The sequence below is a fragment of the Hakea prostrata genome, chromosome 10 (genome assembly GCF_041222555.1).
Source record: "Hakea prostrata isolate BN-2017 chromosome 10, UWA_Hpros_2, whole genome shotgun sequence".
Lineage (NCBI taxonomy): Eukaryota > Viridiplantae > Streptophyta > Magnoliopsida > Proteales > Proteaceae > Hakea > Hakea prostrata.
In genome coordinates, this window is record NC_142609.1 from 33,956,964 (window position 1) to 33,975,275 (window position 18,312).

Below are 18,312 nucleotides of genomic sequence, written 5' to 3' on the forward strand. Positions count from 1 at the left end.
GGTGCGAATCTTTGTGAAAGTTTTCATGTTTTGACTCTCTAAGACGCCCATGGGCGATTTAGAGAGCCAAATTTGGGCCTTTTTTATTTAGATCGAATTGGATCAAATTGAAGATACCCTTAGGATCCTTTTACTACCAATTAAAATTTTCCAAAGTTTCGTTTCGATTTGACAACTTCGAATCGCTGGCGAAATAGTAACCATTCACGATTGAGGTTGAGAACTATATTTTTAAACTAGTGGTCAGGATTGTGTTTTCGTGGAAAGATTTTGGGATATTTTTTGAAACCCAAATTAACTCTAATTTATGATTATTAATCCTTTTTGCTTGAGTAGGTTATTTATCTTTTAGTCACCAACTTGTGGGAGTGATTTTGGACTTCGGAGAAAGAATCAAAGTGAAAGATGAGGAATGACTAACCATGTTTTATATAATTAATTGTTGTTATTCTAAATTCTAATGTTCATATAAATTGCTGTAAATTTATTTCTACCATGATATGCTTGTGTGTAACTTTGCGCGAATGGAAGGTAAGATTTATTGTTTGAATATTTCTCTTTGCTTTTGAATCCTATATTATTGATATGAAAATGGTATGACAATATATGAGATGAAAGAGGAATGATATTATTTATCAGTTATGAATTTTGATATTTCATATACTTATTGTGCTTTATGCTTTAGTTGAATTAATAGTATATGTGACCTTGTGTTTCATACACTAATTGTATCTTATTCAAGTTGCATTCATTTTGCAATTGTTAAAATCAAATTTTTTCTAAGTTCATGTTAAGTCTATTATTCACCTCTATTTAGTAGAGTCATTTATGGATTGATGACTCAAGATGCCCCTACTGTATCATATAAAGTTAGGACTTGTATGAACCTAGGCTCTGATACCACTTTCTGTCACACCCCACCCAGCCGGATCCGGTAATACCCAAATACCCGTGGGGGTGATACACCACAAGATCTAGGTTCAGTGACAATTTCATATAATACATGATAAAGTACAATTAAATGGACAAGAAATAAAACAAGTTCAAGTATTTAATTATCAAGAATGAAAAGAGAGAATTACAATATCCAAAACTTCCAATCAAAACTAAACACCAGAGTTATAAGAAAAGAAAGAATGTTTAAAGTTGCAGCGGAGATTCATTTAAAGAAACTCTAAGAAAAAGAAACTCCATAAGAGCAATCCTGGCACGAACATGAAACATCATGGGCTTCCACTTCTTCTCCGACTATGCCCTCTTGGTAGCCATTCATCAATGGATCCTCAAAGAAAGAGGGGTCCTCATAACCTGTAGAGCAGTTTAAAGAACAAACAAAAATAAAGGAATGAGTTCACAGAACTCAGTGAGGTAACTAACATTCGCATCACATATTCATCCAATTTCCATGTCATAATTCATAAGACAATCATGTATTTAATAATATAAATAAACAAATGCATTGTGATGATATGAGGTTTCTAACTCTATAATGTAGTCTCTAAAGTAGACACGCATTAAGTCATACATCAGTCTTCCTAGGGCGATCTCAATCACTCTTCCCTCAACAAGAGACGTCTATTGGGTTCTCCGCGGTTGTTGGGTAAAGTTTTATCAAACCATGGTTGGGGATTAAGTCACCATTCTCTCACATCACCATTGGTATAAGATCTGGTGTGTGTTAGAAATAAACCTAAGCCCAATGCAAGGTCATACGGTCTCATACTACATATGATCTGGATATCTTCCGTCACACATAGTGCTCTGTTGGTTCAATACCTTCACATCTATGAATGGAATCCTCAACGCGAGGCATATGTTGGATCACATTCCTTAACCTAGTGGTCATTCACATATAATTGATAGGATGCTCTCCATGTCCTCTCACGGGTTGGTTACCGGTCTTGAGCGCTCAGGAGCTCTTATCTATTATATGCAACCCTACCTCTCTATGATGATAGTGGGTCTACTCGATATACAGGACCTAGCCACAAGCATCACGGGTTAACTGGCTTCAATACCCCTACCGGAAGGGTAGTAGTACTCATAGAGATCCCTAGCCCAACAATTCTAGACACCTACCAATAATGCAATTGGGTTTAATAGCACCACATATGGTTACTAGGGTAATGGGCGAACCCACAACCCTAGTAGAAAATACAAGGTATAGAGAATAATAATATTCCTCCTCTCCCTTCACATACATTTCCATTCCATACTCATAACAATATAACAAATTTAAAGGCAACGAGCAACATCAAAAACAACAACTTTACCTTCCTTTCGTGCAAAGTCACACACAAGCATAGTATGATAAATAGAAATTACAACAAATTATATTTAACAAAAGACATTAAAATAACAACAATTAAATATAATGTGGTTAGTCCATCGCAAGTAGGACTGTGTGGGCTAATTCCACTCCTTGGCTTCTTGAAACTTGTAATCAAGATGTCTCGGGCTTTTCTTGCCTTGCTTTCAATTAAATCTTCGATTACCCAAAAAAAAAAAATTCCTTACCTTCCAACTGGATTCCTTTCTCCAAAGGTCAAAAATTCCCTCCCACAAGAAGGTGATAAAAAGATAATTAAACCTAATCATGCAAGAGGATTAACAAAAATAAAGTAGAAGTTAATTTGGGTTTAGAAAAATATCTCAAAATCTTCTCACAAAAACCCAAACAGAAAACTAGGTTAAAACTCGCATTTTTAACCTAAATTGGCTAAAAGTTATAATTTCGCCATCGATTTGAAGTCAAAACAAAACGAAACCTTGGAAAAGTCTAATTGGCAGTAGAAAGATCATAAGGGTGCTTTCAAATTGATCCAATTCAACCTAAATCAAAAAGCCCCAAATTGGCTCTCCTCAATCACCCATGGATGATTCGGAGAGTCAAAATGCAAAAACATTTGCAAGGGATCGCACTATTAACTCTTATACTAGAAAGGAATAATAAAACAAGAATTCAAGGGTAACAATAAACCTAACATGGTCCCACAACCACAATTCCACCAATAAAGAAAAGAGAAGTTCCTACAAGACTGTGTCTAAGGAGAAGGATTAAAGAAATCTAACATTTTTACTAATGTTTTTGCGAAGATCCAAATCACGAAACACCTTCAAAAGAATGGGAACCGCTCTTCTCCTTGGTTTCTCCTCATCTCACAGCCTCAACCTCATTCTAGCATAAAAAAATGCGGTTAGAGGTGAGTTAAAATATAAAATAGGATTTAAAAATCCAGAATTCCGTTTTTGCCCCGAAATAGAAAATGGGGTGGAGGGTTGGTTCACCCAACTAGCTCAACCGACCGGTCCATGGTTGGACCCCCAAACAGACTCCAATTCCAGTGATTTTTGGCTTGTTAGAAAGGTCTTTTGATGATCTTTGATTTGATACCTTATTCCCATCAATCGGATTCTCCATCACCAATCCATGGATGTGCCAAAGTCGCCTTTCAACACCATCGTAATTAATCTTCTCTCTTCTTTTAAATTCCATGAGAGTTATCAAATCATCACTAGGTTCATCCACGATCATTGGGTCCTCTTCTAAACCTTCAAGCTAGACTCAAATGGTCCATAGTTGTTATCGACTCAAGGCTCGGGTTCGCGGTCCTGAAATCATGGGCTAACGGGTTAGAAATTTGGGAGATTTCACAATTGGGCTAGGAATCCCTATGAGTACTACTACCCTTCCGGTAGGGGTATTCAAGCCGGTTAACCCGTGATGTTAATCGCTAGGTCTTGAGTATCGAGCTGGTCCACTATTGTCATAGAGAGGTAGGGTTGCATATAATAGATATGGGCTCCTGGGGCTCAAGACTGGTAATCAACCCATGAGAGGACATAGAGAGCATTATGTCCAATATATGTGGATGACCATTTGGTTAAGGAATGGGATCCAACAAATGTCTTCCGTTGAGGATTCCATTCATAGATGGGAACGTATTGAACCAAGAGGGCACTAGGCATGAGGGGAGATATCTAGACCATATGTAGTATGAGACCGTATGATCTTGCACCGGGCGTAGGATTATCCTTAACACGCGCCAAATCTTATACCAAATGGTGATGTGAGAGAGTGGTGATCTATACCCCAACCATGGCTTGATAAGACTTTAGCTAACAACCGCGGAGAATCCAATAAACGTCTTTTGTTGAGGGAGAGTGATTGAGACCGCCCAAAGAAGATTGGTGTTTAAACTTAATGCATGTCTACCTTAGAGACTACATGATAGAGTTAAGAACTTCATATCATCATCATAGTATTATGCATCTGTTTATTTATATTATAAATTACATGGTTATCTTATGAATCATGATGTGGAAATTGTATGAATGTATGACATGGATGTTAGTTAACCTCACTGAGTTCTGTGAACTCATTCCTTTATTTTTGTTTGTTCTTTAGACTTCTCTATACGTTATGAGGACCCCACTTTTATTGAGGATCCTTTGTTGGGTAGGTTACCAAGAGGGCATGACCAGAGAATAAATGGATGCACATGATGCTTCTTGTTCGGTCAGGATTGTTCCTATGGAGTCGCCTTCTATTAGATCTTTCCTTTTAATATTTTCCGCTGTAGACTTTAGACTTTCTTTCTTTCTTAGAACTCTGATGTTTAGCTTTTGACTTGAGGTTTGGACAACTGTAATTCTTTTATTTTAGATTTGATAATTTATTATTTGAACTTGATTTATTTATGTCCTTTTGATTATGCTATATCATATATTGTGTGGAGTTGTCACTGAACCTAGATCTTGAGGTGTATCACCCCCAAGAGTATTCTGGTATTCAACTGGGTGGGGTGTGACACTAAGTGTTCTACTAGTTGAGACTTTGACGGACTTTTCTCCTAGAAAGCTTTTATGACTGACTTCTCCTGCAAGGGCCCACTTGTTTATGAGGTGGTGTGCTTGTGAACCTATGGTTTCTCGCATATGAAATTCGGAGGTCATTCCCTTTTGTGATGGGCCATTTTTAGGACCCTAATAACTGCAAAGTTTCTCAAGGCTAATTGTTTATTGCATCTAGTTTTCTTCCTGTAGCTATTTATTACTTCAAAGTGGTATTGAAGCATTTACTATAGGGATTCTTATTGAGATTAATAATTATTGTATCGAGCTTTATTGAAACATTTATTTAGATGGCTTTTTGCAGCTTGAGTAAAGGGTTTCTCTGGGACCTTTTTGTTTATCTTTTTTCTCGCTTTCCAAGGTTGGCTCAGTTGTTAGATTAAAGGTTTTAGTGACCCATCTGCATTGGGTTTTCACCTCAGTAGCAGGGAGATAAACTTGGATACCATTGTTATAGGGAAGATACTAAAATCAATGCATCTAGTGTTTCAAATTGTGTTTATGTTTTGGAGGTTCAGATCTAGTCTTGGAAGGGTATACTGATTCTGACATGGCGGGTGACCTTGATTGTAGAAAGTCAATTTCTGGGTATTTGTTTACTTTTGCAGGGGGAGCTGTCTCTTGGTAGTCCAAACTACAAAAATGTGTGGCTTTGTCTACAACTGAAGTATAATACATCGCCGCTACAGAAGCAGGGAAATAAATGTTGTGGTTTAAAAGATTTATGCAAGAATTGGATTTGAAGCAAGACAAGTATGTGGTCTACAATGACAATTAGAGTACTATAGACTTAGAGCAAAAACTTTACATATCACTCTCGCACAAAGCACATTGATGTACTACATTATTGGTTGCGTGATATGGTGGAAGATGAGTTGTTGAAGATTGTGAAAATTCACATGGATAAGAATGTTTCTAATATGTTAACAAAGATTGCTACTCGAGAGAAGTTTGAGGTGTGCAAGGAGCTTGCGCACATGGATTCTAAGTAAGGAGTCAAGTTGTGGTGTCCTCCCTCATGGGCATGGAGGGGGAGATTTATTGGGTCCGGCCTATTAACCCCATGTGGGGTCCAGGTTTTTAAAAGGGTCAAAAGTAATAGGGTTTTTTGTTTTTCAAGTTTTTGAAAAGCAATTGTTGCCACAAAACAGAAAGTGAAAAACACAGAGAGAGGAGAGAGAGAGAGAGCATAAATGGGAGGAAGAAGAAGAAAGAGGGTTTTCTTAGTTTTCTCCAGCAAATCCGATAGTGAAACATTACCAGAATGAAGTGAAATTTGAAGGGAATAGTCATGGCACCTAGTTCTTCACATCCAACGGTCAGAATTTATTCTACCGCAGCTCACGGAAGTCTCTTCGATGACTTTATTCTCTTAGATTTCTATTTCTTTGATGATGTGGTTGTGATTTTGTGTTCCTCTAGTATTATCTAGAGATAGAAATATCGATTTTATACCCATTATTGTTATCATTTCGTGATAGTGGAAGTTTAGGTGATTCCGATACCAGTCTCGTGATTTTTTCCTTGTGTGTTTTTCCACGTTTAAAATTCTTGTGTGTCTATTGTGGTTTGTATGTTAAATACTTGATCAATTATTGTTATTTTTGTTGCCTTAACTTACACTAGCATATTGTTTGGCCCCCCAACTAGATCTACATATTGCATTAAACAAGACAGAATAAAACCATACTTCAAATTGCATTGACCTAACATTCACAAGATCCAACAATGTACTTTTGTTTAAGTATTAAATTATGATGCAGTGAATAATTAGTTGTACTGGAAGTCAACTGCGCATGACAATACTAAATTATACCGGACTATCATACTAGTTTATCAATACATTTGAGTTTTTTTATATATACCTACTAATTTGCAGTACTTCTTAATTTTCAGATACACTATTCAACCTATCTTCTCCTTGTCAAACAGGTACTTCATTGTTCTCCTGTTAGCTAGTTATGGCTGGCCATTGCACAAAATCTGGATTATTCAAGCAGATGTAGAGAAGGAAGCTCAACACTTCCAAAGCTGCAGAAAAAGAAGAATTTTCTAACAATATGCAGAGAGATACAGGTTTGTTATATTTGTTTTGTCTAATTTATTATGCTATTCAAGGCCTATCCCACATTGGCCATTAAATAAATCATTATCTAAGAATCCTGTCCACGTAAATGATTTTGGTTCTCCAAGACATCTTTCAATTGTTCCATATAGATTCTTGGGAGCTCAGATGTGTCAATTACTTGAAACTTCCTGCATAATATTAATCATATCATCTTCATATCTTCAGCTTGATATCTCTACAAACTTGGACAAAACACCAACCAACAACCAAAGCCTTTTCCCAACTAAATGCTATTGGTACATGGATCCTACCATAAAAAGGAAAAATAAGACACAAAAAGTGAGAAATTAATTGTTGAAGTTGAAAGTTCATAAAAGGAAAAAGGCTACCCCAAGACAACAGGAAAACTCGCTCTGGTCAACAACGACCGTCCTTCAGGCTTTTCTTGTTGCTTGGTCGCCCGCCGTTCCTGTCTTTGTTTTTTGTGTGTGAAATAAACATCTAATCCAATAATTTATATAAAATAATCCTCATATCCAAAACATCCTGTAGTTGAGAAACTTAGTGATGGGAAACTCTTTGGAAACTTTTTCTTATCCATTTCTAGGGGTACCCTGGGATTGAATACAGACCCAATCTGAAGTTTTCAGAAAACAAACCAATAAAGATACTTTAGTGCCTACAAGTGCTTCTGTTTTTATTACAAGCAAGTTCTTTAAAGCCATGGCCATTACTAGACAATAAGAGAATTGAAACAGAGACTGCAAAGCCAGTGAGTATCCACAGGAAGGCTATTAAATTAGATTAATGAGCTCTGAGCTTCACTGTACCTTCTATTGTTTCAAGAAATTCACTGCAATCTGTATCCTGCATGATATTAAGGGTCGTTCCTGAAAGAATACTCAAATTGGAATTAGTATCACTAATAGCAGATAAAATTGCAGGCTTTGCCACCTTTCCAATGGTTAAGTTGAAAGTGAACAGAGTTCCCACAATAAAAACTTGTGGCCATGAAGAAGTGACTTGCTTTCGACTACCACTATGAACTCACAAGGTCATCAATAAACAAAAAAGTAACCACTGAAGCAATCTCATCATTAATAAATGGACAGAGCCAATAAACTGGTGGAAGCCCATGAGAGTCTTTCTATTTGCAGTGAATTCCTTCAATTAAGCGGGCACTGTTTCGAGTCCAAGACATCCATTGCACCACAGGCAGAGTCAAGATTCCAAAAACAAAGCAGAAAGATAAAACTAGAAAGAAAATTCAAATTCTTATTCTTGCGACAGAGAAGAGAACCAATAGCGCAGAAAAGAGGGAACTAGAAAGAATTCCCAATTCTTAGTCTTATAACAATAACCAATAGGTTCAGAAAATTATCACTACCCACATAATAAAATCAAAGAAGATGGGAACATAAAGGAAGGGCTGTGTCAACAAAGGGAAGATGGACTAGAGAACTTCATAGTTTGACGAAGAATAAAACATACTTGGGAACTAGTTTTCTGTTTAACACTTCACAAAGGAGCATGAAAAGAAAGTGACAATACCAAAAATCACATGGACAACCACATGCACATCAGTGATTAAATAAGAAGTTCTGACTTTGTAAACCCTCAGTGAGTTTTCTGATACAAAGTACCAAAAGCCAAAGATAGCAATTGTACTGAAGATACGAGAAGAACCCACAATTTCACTGTCCACATGAATAGATTTTATAATACAAAATTAAAGGGAAGAACCTACAAACCACACATATATATATTTTATAATAGGGAAAACTAAAAGGAACCCAGAGTCATAACAGTTAAACGTGAAACAGTGTGGCTGGATGGATTGGGATCTATGATCACAACAAAAGTTAACAATTACCAAAAGGAATAAGATTAAATATCTCAAGCAAGGCAGTTGGTTATCCAAATACAGACAGAAAGAACAACGACAGAAGAATCATTTCTGCTTAACAATGTTCCAAACAAGTGTAACCATGATACAAGGGTTGCAACTATTGCAATGGCTTGTAAAGAACACTAACAAAGAAATGCAACTAGGCATATAGCCAACCGAGGAGAAATATGAATTTCTCTAAATTCTCAATAAAGCAACAATTTCAAAAAAGTAGACATACAAAACACACATGCTCATTCAAAAATTGAGAACTCAAAGAAAAGGACTCCCTCAAAAAGGAAAATTTATAGAAGAGATTTTCTATATCATATAGAATGTAAGATAAGAAGTTTTATTCCTCAACATTTTTTCCTTCTCTACAATAATCAGCTGTATCCTAACTGATTTGGGTTAGGTACATGGATCCTTACCTCCGTCCTCCAATCAGCTCTATTCAAGGACATACTTGATACAAGGCCTAAACTATGCATGGTTTTCCTTCTCTGAACTCTAACTGTGTAAAATGAACATTTCTTTCTGCTCCTTGATACTTAATGCTATTATGAAACAAGGATCTTCTACATTTTATTTTGCCCCTACATGAAGGTTGCTATAATGAGACAAAAGATATGCTGGAACAAAAAGAACATACACTAAGAAGGTGAACAGGACTGTCCATCTGAGCTTCGACTAGAATGCTGTTGTTTTCTAAAGCCAACTTGCTTCTTCTTCTGGATCTCCTCTTCTTTCTTATCAACAAACTCTATTATTTTCTTGAAACTGGTAGAGCAGAGAGAGCGCCAAGAACTACGACTGGATCCATCTTGTTCCGCATCACCATCCTCACCTACCTCATCATCTTGAACATGCTTTCGGTACTGGCAAAAGACATGTGTAAAAAACACAAGAAGAGCAATGAAGCAAACAATGCCAAAAATCATGAAGAGGCCCCAGAAACTCTGGAGAGATAGCTAGCTTGAATCAACTTGGTTGTTTTCTGGGGAACAGACGTTATGGGACAACCATTTATCTTGGATCCTTTGCAGCTCACCAGTCTCTGAGAGTGCAAGTATTGCTGTTGACAAATCCACTGCAAAAGGAGAATCCCTTGGGAATGCCTGTAAGGATACAGCAAAATTAAGAAATATGGCAGTTTTTTCACTTCTACTGCCGCATAAATTTGACATCTGAAAACTTTCATGAATATAAGTGGAAGATTTTCTTTCTTTTCCTTTTCCCTTTTTTTTGATTCCTTTCAGAAAACATCGCCAAAAGTATATGAAAATAAACAATATCAACTGAAAGTCTTACAATTAAATTAAATTTATTATATGTTAAAAAAACCCAAGAAATCTAACAATATTGTGTGAGGAATTGAAACACAGGTAATACAACAAAACTATCATCCTCTTAACATCTCAGAAAAATGTAGAAGCTACTCTAATAAATGAACAGCTAAGGAAATCCATCAACTGATGTTTTGAGTTAAAATGGAAAAATAGAGTTATGAATCACTAACCCTCTCCCTCTGAAACTGAAATATTTTGACAAGCTATTCATTTGACACTTCTCTATAGTGCTTTTTCTATTTAGTTTGTGCCTGGTAATCTCAGAATAATTCCCAACCTAGAAAAAAAATGCATATCTTGTATACAGGCACATAAAATGGAGAGATAAGTAGCTGTCAGAACTCAGGATTACAGATTTAAGAGTGGAAGAGAACATTAAACTACACCCAAGTACCAGCATTTGTGTAGTTTAACAAATATCAATTGCCCAAAACTATACAGGATAAAAAATAGAGCTGCATATTGGATTAAGCAGGACAGTATAAAAGCACATATTAATTGTGAAGGAAGCTAAACACTTACAAAACCCCAGCCACTTCTTGTAAACACTTGCCCCACAGTCTGGAATTTGCAGTTGTTGTCAGATAGGAAGACCTCAACGTAAGGAAGTTCGTCAACAATAGCAGCAACCCCACCATTTTTGGGTCCACGCTGAAGAGCATCTGAAATAGCCTTCTCAGAACTAAGGCTCACAATCCTGGATTCGGCAATGTTGAGTTCATCAATCAAATAGTTCTTTGCAAATGACCTATGTCTAACGCCAATAGGGTCAGAGCTAGAAATCAAACTGTCAATCCCTTGGAACCCTGATGACAGCTGCTGCACTGTGAGAATTGATGTTAAGCTACCCATGTAGCTTGAAGTGATTACAAGTACCACAAAGAGCCATATTAGCAGCACAAAACGTCCACGGGTACTAACAATCTTTTCTCCTGCAATGGGTCCAAGCAGCCAAAGGATGTCATAAAGCTGAATTTAGGACAAAGCAAAATGCAAATGACCAAAAATAAATAAGTTCTCATGATGCTCCAAAAGGAGAAGAAAGAAAAAGAGTGGGGGCTAAGACAAAATTTACTTACGGTGGGCTAAGAACATTGTAGAGAAACTGAACCTACAAAGTGAAGAATAATCAACTATTAAATCAGAATTAAGAAAAGGTAGAAACTTTATCAATGAAAACAAAAATGTAGGCAAGAGAAAAGAAAAAGAAAGCACAGATAGAAAGCATGCAAAAGAATGATACTAGGCATGAAACGTACAGAAAGAATGGAGTTTCTGACAAGAAAACACCCACTCCACCCCCCCCCCCCCATAAAAATAAAAAATAAAAAAAAAAACAAAACAAAAAAAAAGAAAATGGAAACACTTCCCATCGAGATTGTGAAGTGAGAACAGAATGACAGAGCAAGTTCCTAATTGCATATAATGGTTTGAAATATTGAATTAGCTTTGATCAATGTTGACTAGCAAACAATTAAATGTCTAGCGGTTCCATGGTTCAGGGAATCAGAAGGAAGCTTAATAGCCTATATCCACTGAACATTTTAGAAAAACCCATTAGAATTCTCAGATTAAGACAAACGATTCTAGTCGCACAAGATTACAGCTTCTTCCATATAACCAGGCTCACAATGCAGACTCTCTTCTCAAACTAAGAGGGAATTCCAGAAGAGATGCAATTATACCCACCAAAAAACTGTTACAAGCTGCTGCCTTGGTGGACCACGAAATTCATCATTCCTTCGATGTTCAAGAATCCAAACAACTGCTCCCACAAACAGAAAGAAAGCACCAGTGGCACACCACATTTGAAATGTAAATGGCTTTAAAAAAGCCCAAGCAGTAGGCTTTATCTCTTTCCCGGAAGTAACAACAATAAGGCCAGATTCAGTGTAGGGCTGAGTGAAGTCCACAATTCTTGTCCTATTTGTGACAATGGTTATATCTCCAACAGCTGCATCAAATTTCTGCAAAGCGAAAATTTATAAAATTGAGTTCCCAATAAGATTTTCACCTCCCAAACTATGGATGGAGTACGGACAAGAAACAGAATAAATTTACACCACCATTTCAAAGTACAACTAACCAACAATATGCTGCACTAACATTCAATGGGACTCGGGGAGAACGATCAAAGTAATAAATCGAGTGCTCATGTCCGTTCAATTCATTTGCAATCTTTGAAACAGTCAGAAAAATTTGGTGAACAATCCTAAGATGACATTGCTGAATTAGCACAGTTTTTAAGCATAGAACATCAGTGGAAAATATTCAGTTTTACGACAAGACTTCCCCTAGATCTGAACCTCCTTTGACCAAACAATCCTCACTGCAGTTGGAGGCTTAACTTCACATATCAACCATGTTAATGTTAAAAAAAAGCAGAGAACTTACTTTTTCGAAGACCATATTCACAAGGTCATCGTAACTTGTGCCCCTGGAATCATTCCCATATACTACGTATGTATGTGGCACAGGATAATGCAACAAACCCACAGCTGCTTCAAAGACATCAATACAGAAACCCCTCACCCCAATAGGGCCTTTATCCTTTGCCAAAAATTGCTTGAATGTTACTCGGTTAGGTACCACAATCCTCAAGGGTTCCCCATTGTTGGGGAACACCCACCCACGTGGCGTTGCAGTAATTTCCCCAGGCCAAATTATGCTGTGAACCTGCTGGTTACTGGTAGAAACATTTGGGGGCTTCCTATATAAGATCTCGGGAGCAACAACTGATAGATGTGAATAATTTGACCAATACCCAACCCGGCGGTACCCAGTGCCACCGATGTTAATAATATCATATGCTGGTCGAATCAAATTATTTTCCGAATCGAATTGAACCTGGCCAACTAAACCTGTAAAGTTCATTGTGGTTAGTTTCTGAAGCAACTGCCAACCACCTTCAAACACACGGAGTCCTAATAAGTGTAGTGAGCTTCCATTTGCATCATGTAAGCTTGGATCGTTTGAGAAAGAAATATTCCCTCCCTCATTGAGAAATTCATCAATGGCATGAGCAACTAACCAAACAGAATCATAAGCATAGAATCCATAAGAATTCAAGCTTGATGTAGCAATCCCTTTGCGTCGCAAGTCACTCCACCGAGATATAAAATTCTTTTTGATAGCAGAATCTGGTGTATGATGACGAAGGGCAACAATACCTTGCAAGAGATCCATTGTGTCAGGGTCCACTGGTTCTGATGAATCCAAAACAGAAGGAAGCCAATCTGTTGCAATCCACACATAGCCACTACCCATCATCCCAAGAGACTTCGCACCAGAGAAAACTGCTAGACCAGAATCTGGATTCACATGGACAATATAAACACGAGATTCCATCTGATTTACCCGAACTAAGAGATCATTAATGGTGCCACTGGAGGCTTCTGGAGGGAAAGCAGCTTTGTATGATATCTTTGAAAGTTTCTTTGCTAGAGCATCACCCAAAATGGATATGCCACCTCTCCCATTATCATCATCAACATAGATGGCAATGACCTCTTTCCATCCATAATATTCAACAAAATCTGCTATTGCATACATCTGGAAATAGTCACTTTTTGTGGTACGAAGGAAGTAGGGGAACTCTAGTGCAGCAAGAGTTGGATCTGTGGCTGCAAAAGAAAGAAGTGGAACATGGACTTCATTGGCAACATGAGAGATAACACGAGCTATTCCTGATGATTGGGGACCAATTACCGCAACCACATCTTTCTCCATCAGCTGCAAACCTGCAGAAAAGAGAAGGACTTGTAAGAATAGAGCTTGATTAGAGAGAGAGATGTAGCCTACGTTTTGTTAGTTTGATGCAGGTTTATTTTGTTTGTTTTCTTTACTTTTCAATGCTATACAAGCCCTCTTTTGTTTTCATCAGCAGGTAGTTATAACCCCTGATATGGTATTAAAAGAAATCATTATCACATATCCTGTCTATGTAGATAATTTTTATTCTCCTAGACACCTTTGGATCGTAACAATATAATTTTTTGTGAACTAAGTTGCTTCCATGTTTTCAGAACTTCCTGCCTGATGTTACTTGAAGAGTAGCTGATCAATAGCATCTTCATATCTTCAGGACATAATGTTAATTACAGTAGTTGACACCCTATCATCTTCACATCAAGCTGACCTTACAGACAGACAAGAATGTCCAACCTATTTTAAGCCATCTGATAGCGAATATCACCATTTGCCAAGCTTGAAAAGGTAAGCCTTTCTAGCCAAGAAAAGCATAAAATATGTTTCTACATGATCATTCATATGCTTTAACAGTGTCACTCAGCTATGGATAGTCTCTGCTGAAATTATCTTTTTATACATATGCAGAGATTGCAATTAAACACCCGATTCACTACTTGAAACAAAATAATCCTGGTATCCAAAATATCTAGTTACTGAGGAACCTAGCAATGGGGAGCTCTGCAAATACTCTTTTTCTTCCATTTCTAGGGGGAACCCTGTGATTGAATGCATACAACCAATCTGAACTGTTCAAAATAACAACCAATAAAGGTAACACTGTGCCTATAAGTGGTGCTGTTTTTACAAACAAGTTCTTCAAAGAATGGCCATTACTAGACCCTAAGACAATATTCAAACAGAGACTACAAAGCCAGTAAGCATCCCAGAGTAAGGTTATAAAGTTAGATCAGTAAGTCATCAGCTTCAGAATACCTTCTATGTTTCCAAGAAAGTGACTGCAACTTGTATCCTGCATGATGATTTTCAGTGTTGTCCCTGCAAGAATGCTCGAGTTGGAATTAATATCATCAATAGCAGCTAAAATTGCCGGCTTTGAAACCTTTCCAATAGTTGAATCAAATGTGAACAGAGCTCCCACATTTAAAATGTGAGGCCGAGAAGAAGCCCCTAATTTTCGACTCCCACCCTGAACTTCCATGATCATCAACATACAAAAAAGCAACAATTGAAGCAATCTCATCATGAAGAGGCAAACAGAGCCAATAAACTGATGCAGAGGCATGACAGTAGTTGATTTGTACTTGCAGTCAATGCCTTCGATTAAGCGAGCAATGCTTCAAGTCTAAGACATCTATTGCACCCTAGGCAGGGTTCAGATTCCAGAAACAAAGCAAAAGGGTAAAACAAAAGGAAAAACCCAGTTCCTATTCTCATCACAAGAACCAACAGAATCAGAATACTATCACAACCCAAAGAAGATGCCCAAAAAGGAAAAGAATATAGAGGAAGGGCTGTCAACAGAAGAAGATGGATTGAAGGACATGATAATTTGACGATAAACAAAACACACTGAGTACTAGATTTTTGTTTACCACCCCAAAGATAAATGAGAAGCAAGAGACAAAACCGAAGTCAACAAGCACAATCAAGTGGACATCATTTTTTGACTTAGAAAACCCCCTCAGTTTCAGAGACCCATCTAATAGTGTATGCATTAAATCAAAGCTCATATGAGTTTTCTGATACAAAGTACCAAAACCCAAAGGAAGCAATTATACTGAAGAAAAGAGAACCCACACCACATGCATAGATTCTGTAATAGAAAATTAAAGGGAAGAACCTACAATATCATGTGTATAGATTTTACTAAAGGGGAAGTTAAAGGGAACCCAGAGAATAATAGCTATGCATGAAACAGTGTGCTGAATGACTTGCAACCTATGAGGACGACAAAGTTAACAGTAAACCGAAAGAAAGAAAATCAAATATCTCAAGAAAAGCAGCTTCTTGTTCAAAAAAACAAAAGGGAATAGGAGTTATTCAGTCTGTCTTTTGCTTATAAGATGTTTGTTTACTTGGAGAAGATTTGAATCTTTGAACCATAACGATGAAGATAAGCTTGCCAGACCATTGCGAATCTAATGGTCAGATTGGTCAATATACAACAAAGGGTATCAATTTCCAAAGGAATTAGTATTTGGTATGGAATCAGTAGGGTATCAGTATGGTGTTGAATAAATTTACCTCATAGTATAAAGGTACTGAATAGCAAACAGTACAAATGTGTTATACAATCATCAAACTATATTTGTCATGTATAAACCAGTTCTAATACTCAATATGGTATAGGTATGGTTCATTTTTATCGTTTTCTCTATCTAATTAATGTTTTATTTATAATTAATGGTAGAATTTCAATTTTAATAATAACACACAATATGAGTTGACATCTCCTTACCCAAAAAAATATATGAATTGATATATTTATATACAACTCAGAATAATACCCCATAAACAGTGTAGAATTATGATTTCATTCACTGTTAAATTAATGAGACTGTACAGTATTTATAGTTGGGTATACATTAGGTACATAATTTCCAGATTAGCCTTGATACCCTCCCGCAAACTCAAGCATCAAAGAGGTTGAGTTTGGAATGTAAAAGAAGAAACCACAAGGCCTTAGTGAGGATGTCAGCCAGTTGGTCCGTAGTAGATACATAACGCACCAGAGATCAGAGATCACCCCGAGATACTTTGTCACGCACAAAGTGGAAATCAATTTCGATATGCTCTGTGCGGGCATGAGAAACCGGAGATAAGTAGCTCCTATATTGTCACACCATAGGATGGGAGGGACACTATCTCACGAAGTAAATACTGAATCCATGCGAGCTCAGCGGTAGCCAAGGCAAGGGCTCTATATTCACTCTCAGTGCTGGAGCGGGCCACCACAGTTTGCTTGCGAGATTGCCAGAATATGAGATTGGAGCCCAGAAAAATGAGAAAGCCACCAGTTGATTTCCTATCATTAACACACCCAGCCCAATCGGCATGGTGTATGCATGTAAGGTCATTGAGGAAGAGCGATAAACTTGAAGAGCATACGAGATAGTACCTTTCAAAAAACGCAACACTCGCTCACCGAGGATGTTCATTCTCATTTTGTTGTTCTCACCAGTTCTGCTGAGCTCTGGAATTCCCTGGCGTCTGCTTATGCCTCCCATAGTCAGTCTCGTGTTACGCAATTGCGCTTGTACTGGCGGCGATGGACGTCACAGTGTCCGGTGAAGAGGAAGTAGCCTGAAATGGGAGAAATTGTGCCGGACTAGGGGAAGTGCCATCGGAAAAGAGCTAGAAAATGACTACGCCAGACCAGATAATTCGAGGAGGAGAGCTTAATCGAAAGAAACTTGCGAACATTGGAGAAGAAGAGATTCAGAGAAGGGCTAGACAGAGAAGAATCATTTGGGTCAGAGGTTGCAGAAGCCATCGCCGAGGAAATCACAGACTAACCGCAAGAGGAACAAGGAAGAAGAAGAGGGAATCCCTCAGAACGAAACCGTCTCGATGATACAATGTGGAATTGTGAGCTTACATAGCAAAATACTTTTTCCACCTCATTTCCTTGTAAATTTGAAAAAACAGGAGTGGAATGGAAGAGAAATATTATTTAATTTATTATGAACCTCAACATTTTCAACTTCAACAAAATACTATTTATTATTCCTCCACCCCCATTGCCACTGGGTCCTACCTATCTATCACACCCCCTTTTTTTTTTTCTTTTTTTTCTTTTTTTTTCTTGCAAACAAATCATTTGCAATTAGGAATTCAACTGTCTTTAGGACATGAATAAGTAGTCTCCCTATCTATTTATCCAAAAAAAAATAGTCTCCCTACCTATATGTACAAGCTTGCATATTTACATATAAAAGTTAATTAAAGAAGTAGAAAGGACTCCTTCCAATAAAGTTCAATAATAAATTATTCTCCTAACTCATGTTTTACCTTGCATTTGTTATGGTGAAGACAAATTTTCACCACATAAAAAATATTACGAGCCCCTAAATGTGTCTGGATCTTCTTTTTAAACGTCACAATGGGAAGATAAGTTGTACCCATGTCAAAACTTCAAGCTCTTCAAAATGACTGTTATGTACCCAAAACTGTTTGAAGATCATGTTTTGTTGTTTTGAACATTTTTTAGGTACCGAAACGTTTTGATCTTTATCCTTGAAGTTGGGTTTTCACTTGTATCTCTATATTTAGTCTATCAATAGGTTGATTTGGATAGAAAACGATTAGGGTTGTATTCTACTCCTTCTCCTCCTTGTGAAACCATCTCTACTCAGTTGTAAGCATAGCTTTCAAATGAACCATGTAAACATTGTCCTGTGCATATATATTTTGCTTCCACATCTTGGTTGCATAGCTTTACT

General features: G+C 37.3%; 1 protein-coding gene across 1 annotated transcript; it reads right to left on the reverse strand.

The window, feature by feature from the left end:
- Window positions 1-8,726: 8,726 nt before the first annotated feature.
- LOC149002597 (glutamate receptor 3.4-like) lies at window positions 8,727-17,447 on the reverse strand. The gene is made up of 6 exons (XM_089137670.1): window positions 14,843-17,447; window positions 12,554-13,899; window positions 11,849-12,126; window positions 11,239-11,270; window positions 10,682-11,091; window positions 8,727-9,928 (listed from the first exon to the last, which is right to left on the reverse strand). The coding sequence occupies exons 1-6, from the start codon at window positions 15,150-15,152 to the stop codon at window positions 9,782-9,784; spliced, it is 2,523 nt and encodes an 840-aa protein (XP_088993796.1). The 5' UTR covers window positions 15,153-17,447; the 3' UTR covers window positions 8,727-9,781.
- Between the last annotated feature and the right edge of the window lie 865 nt (window positions 17,448-18,312).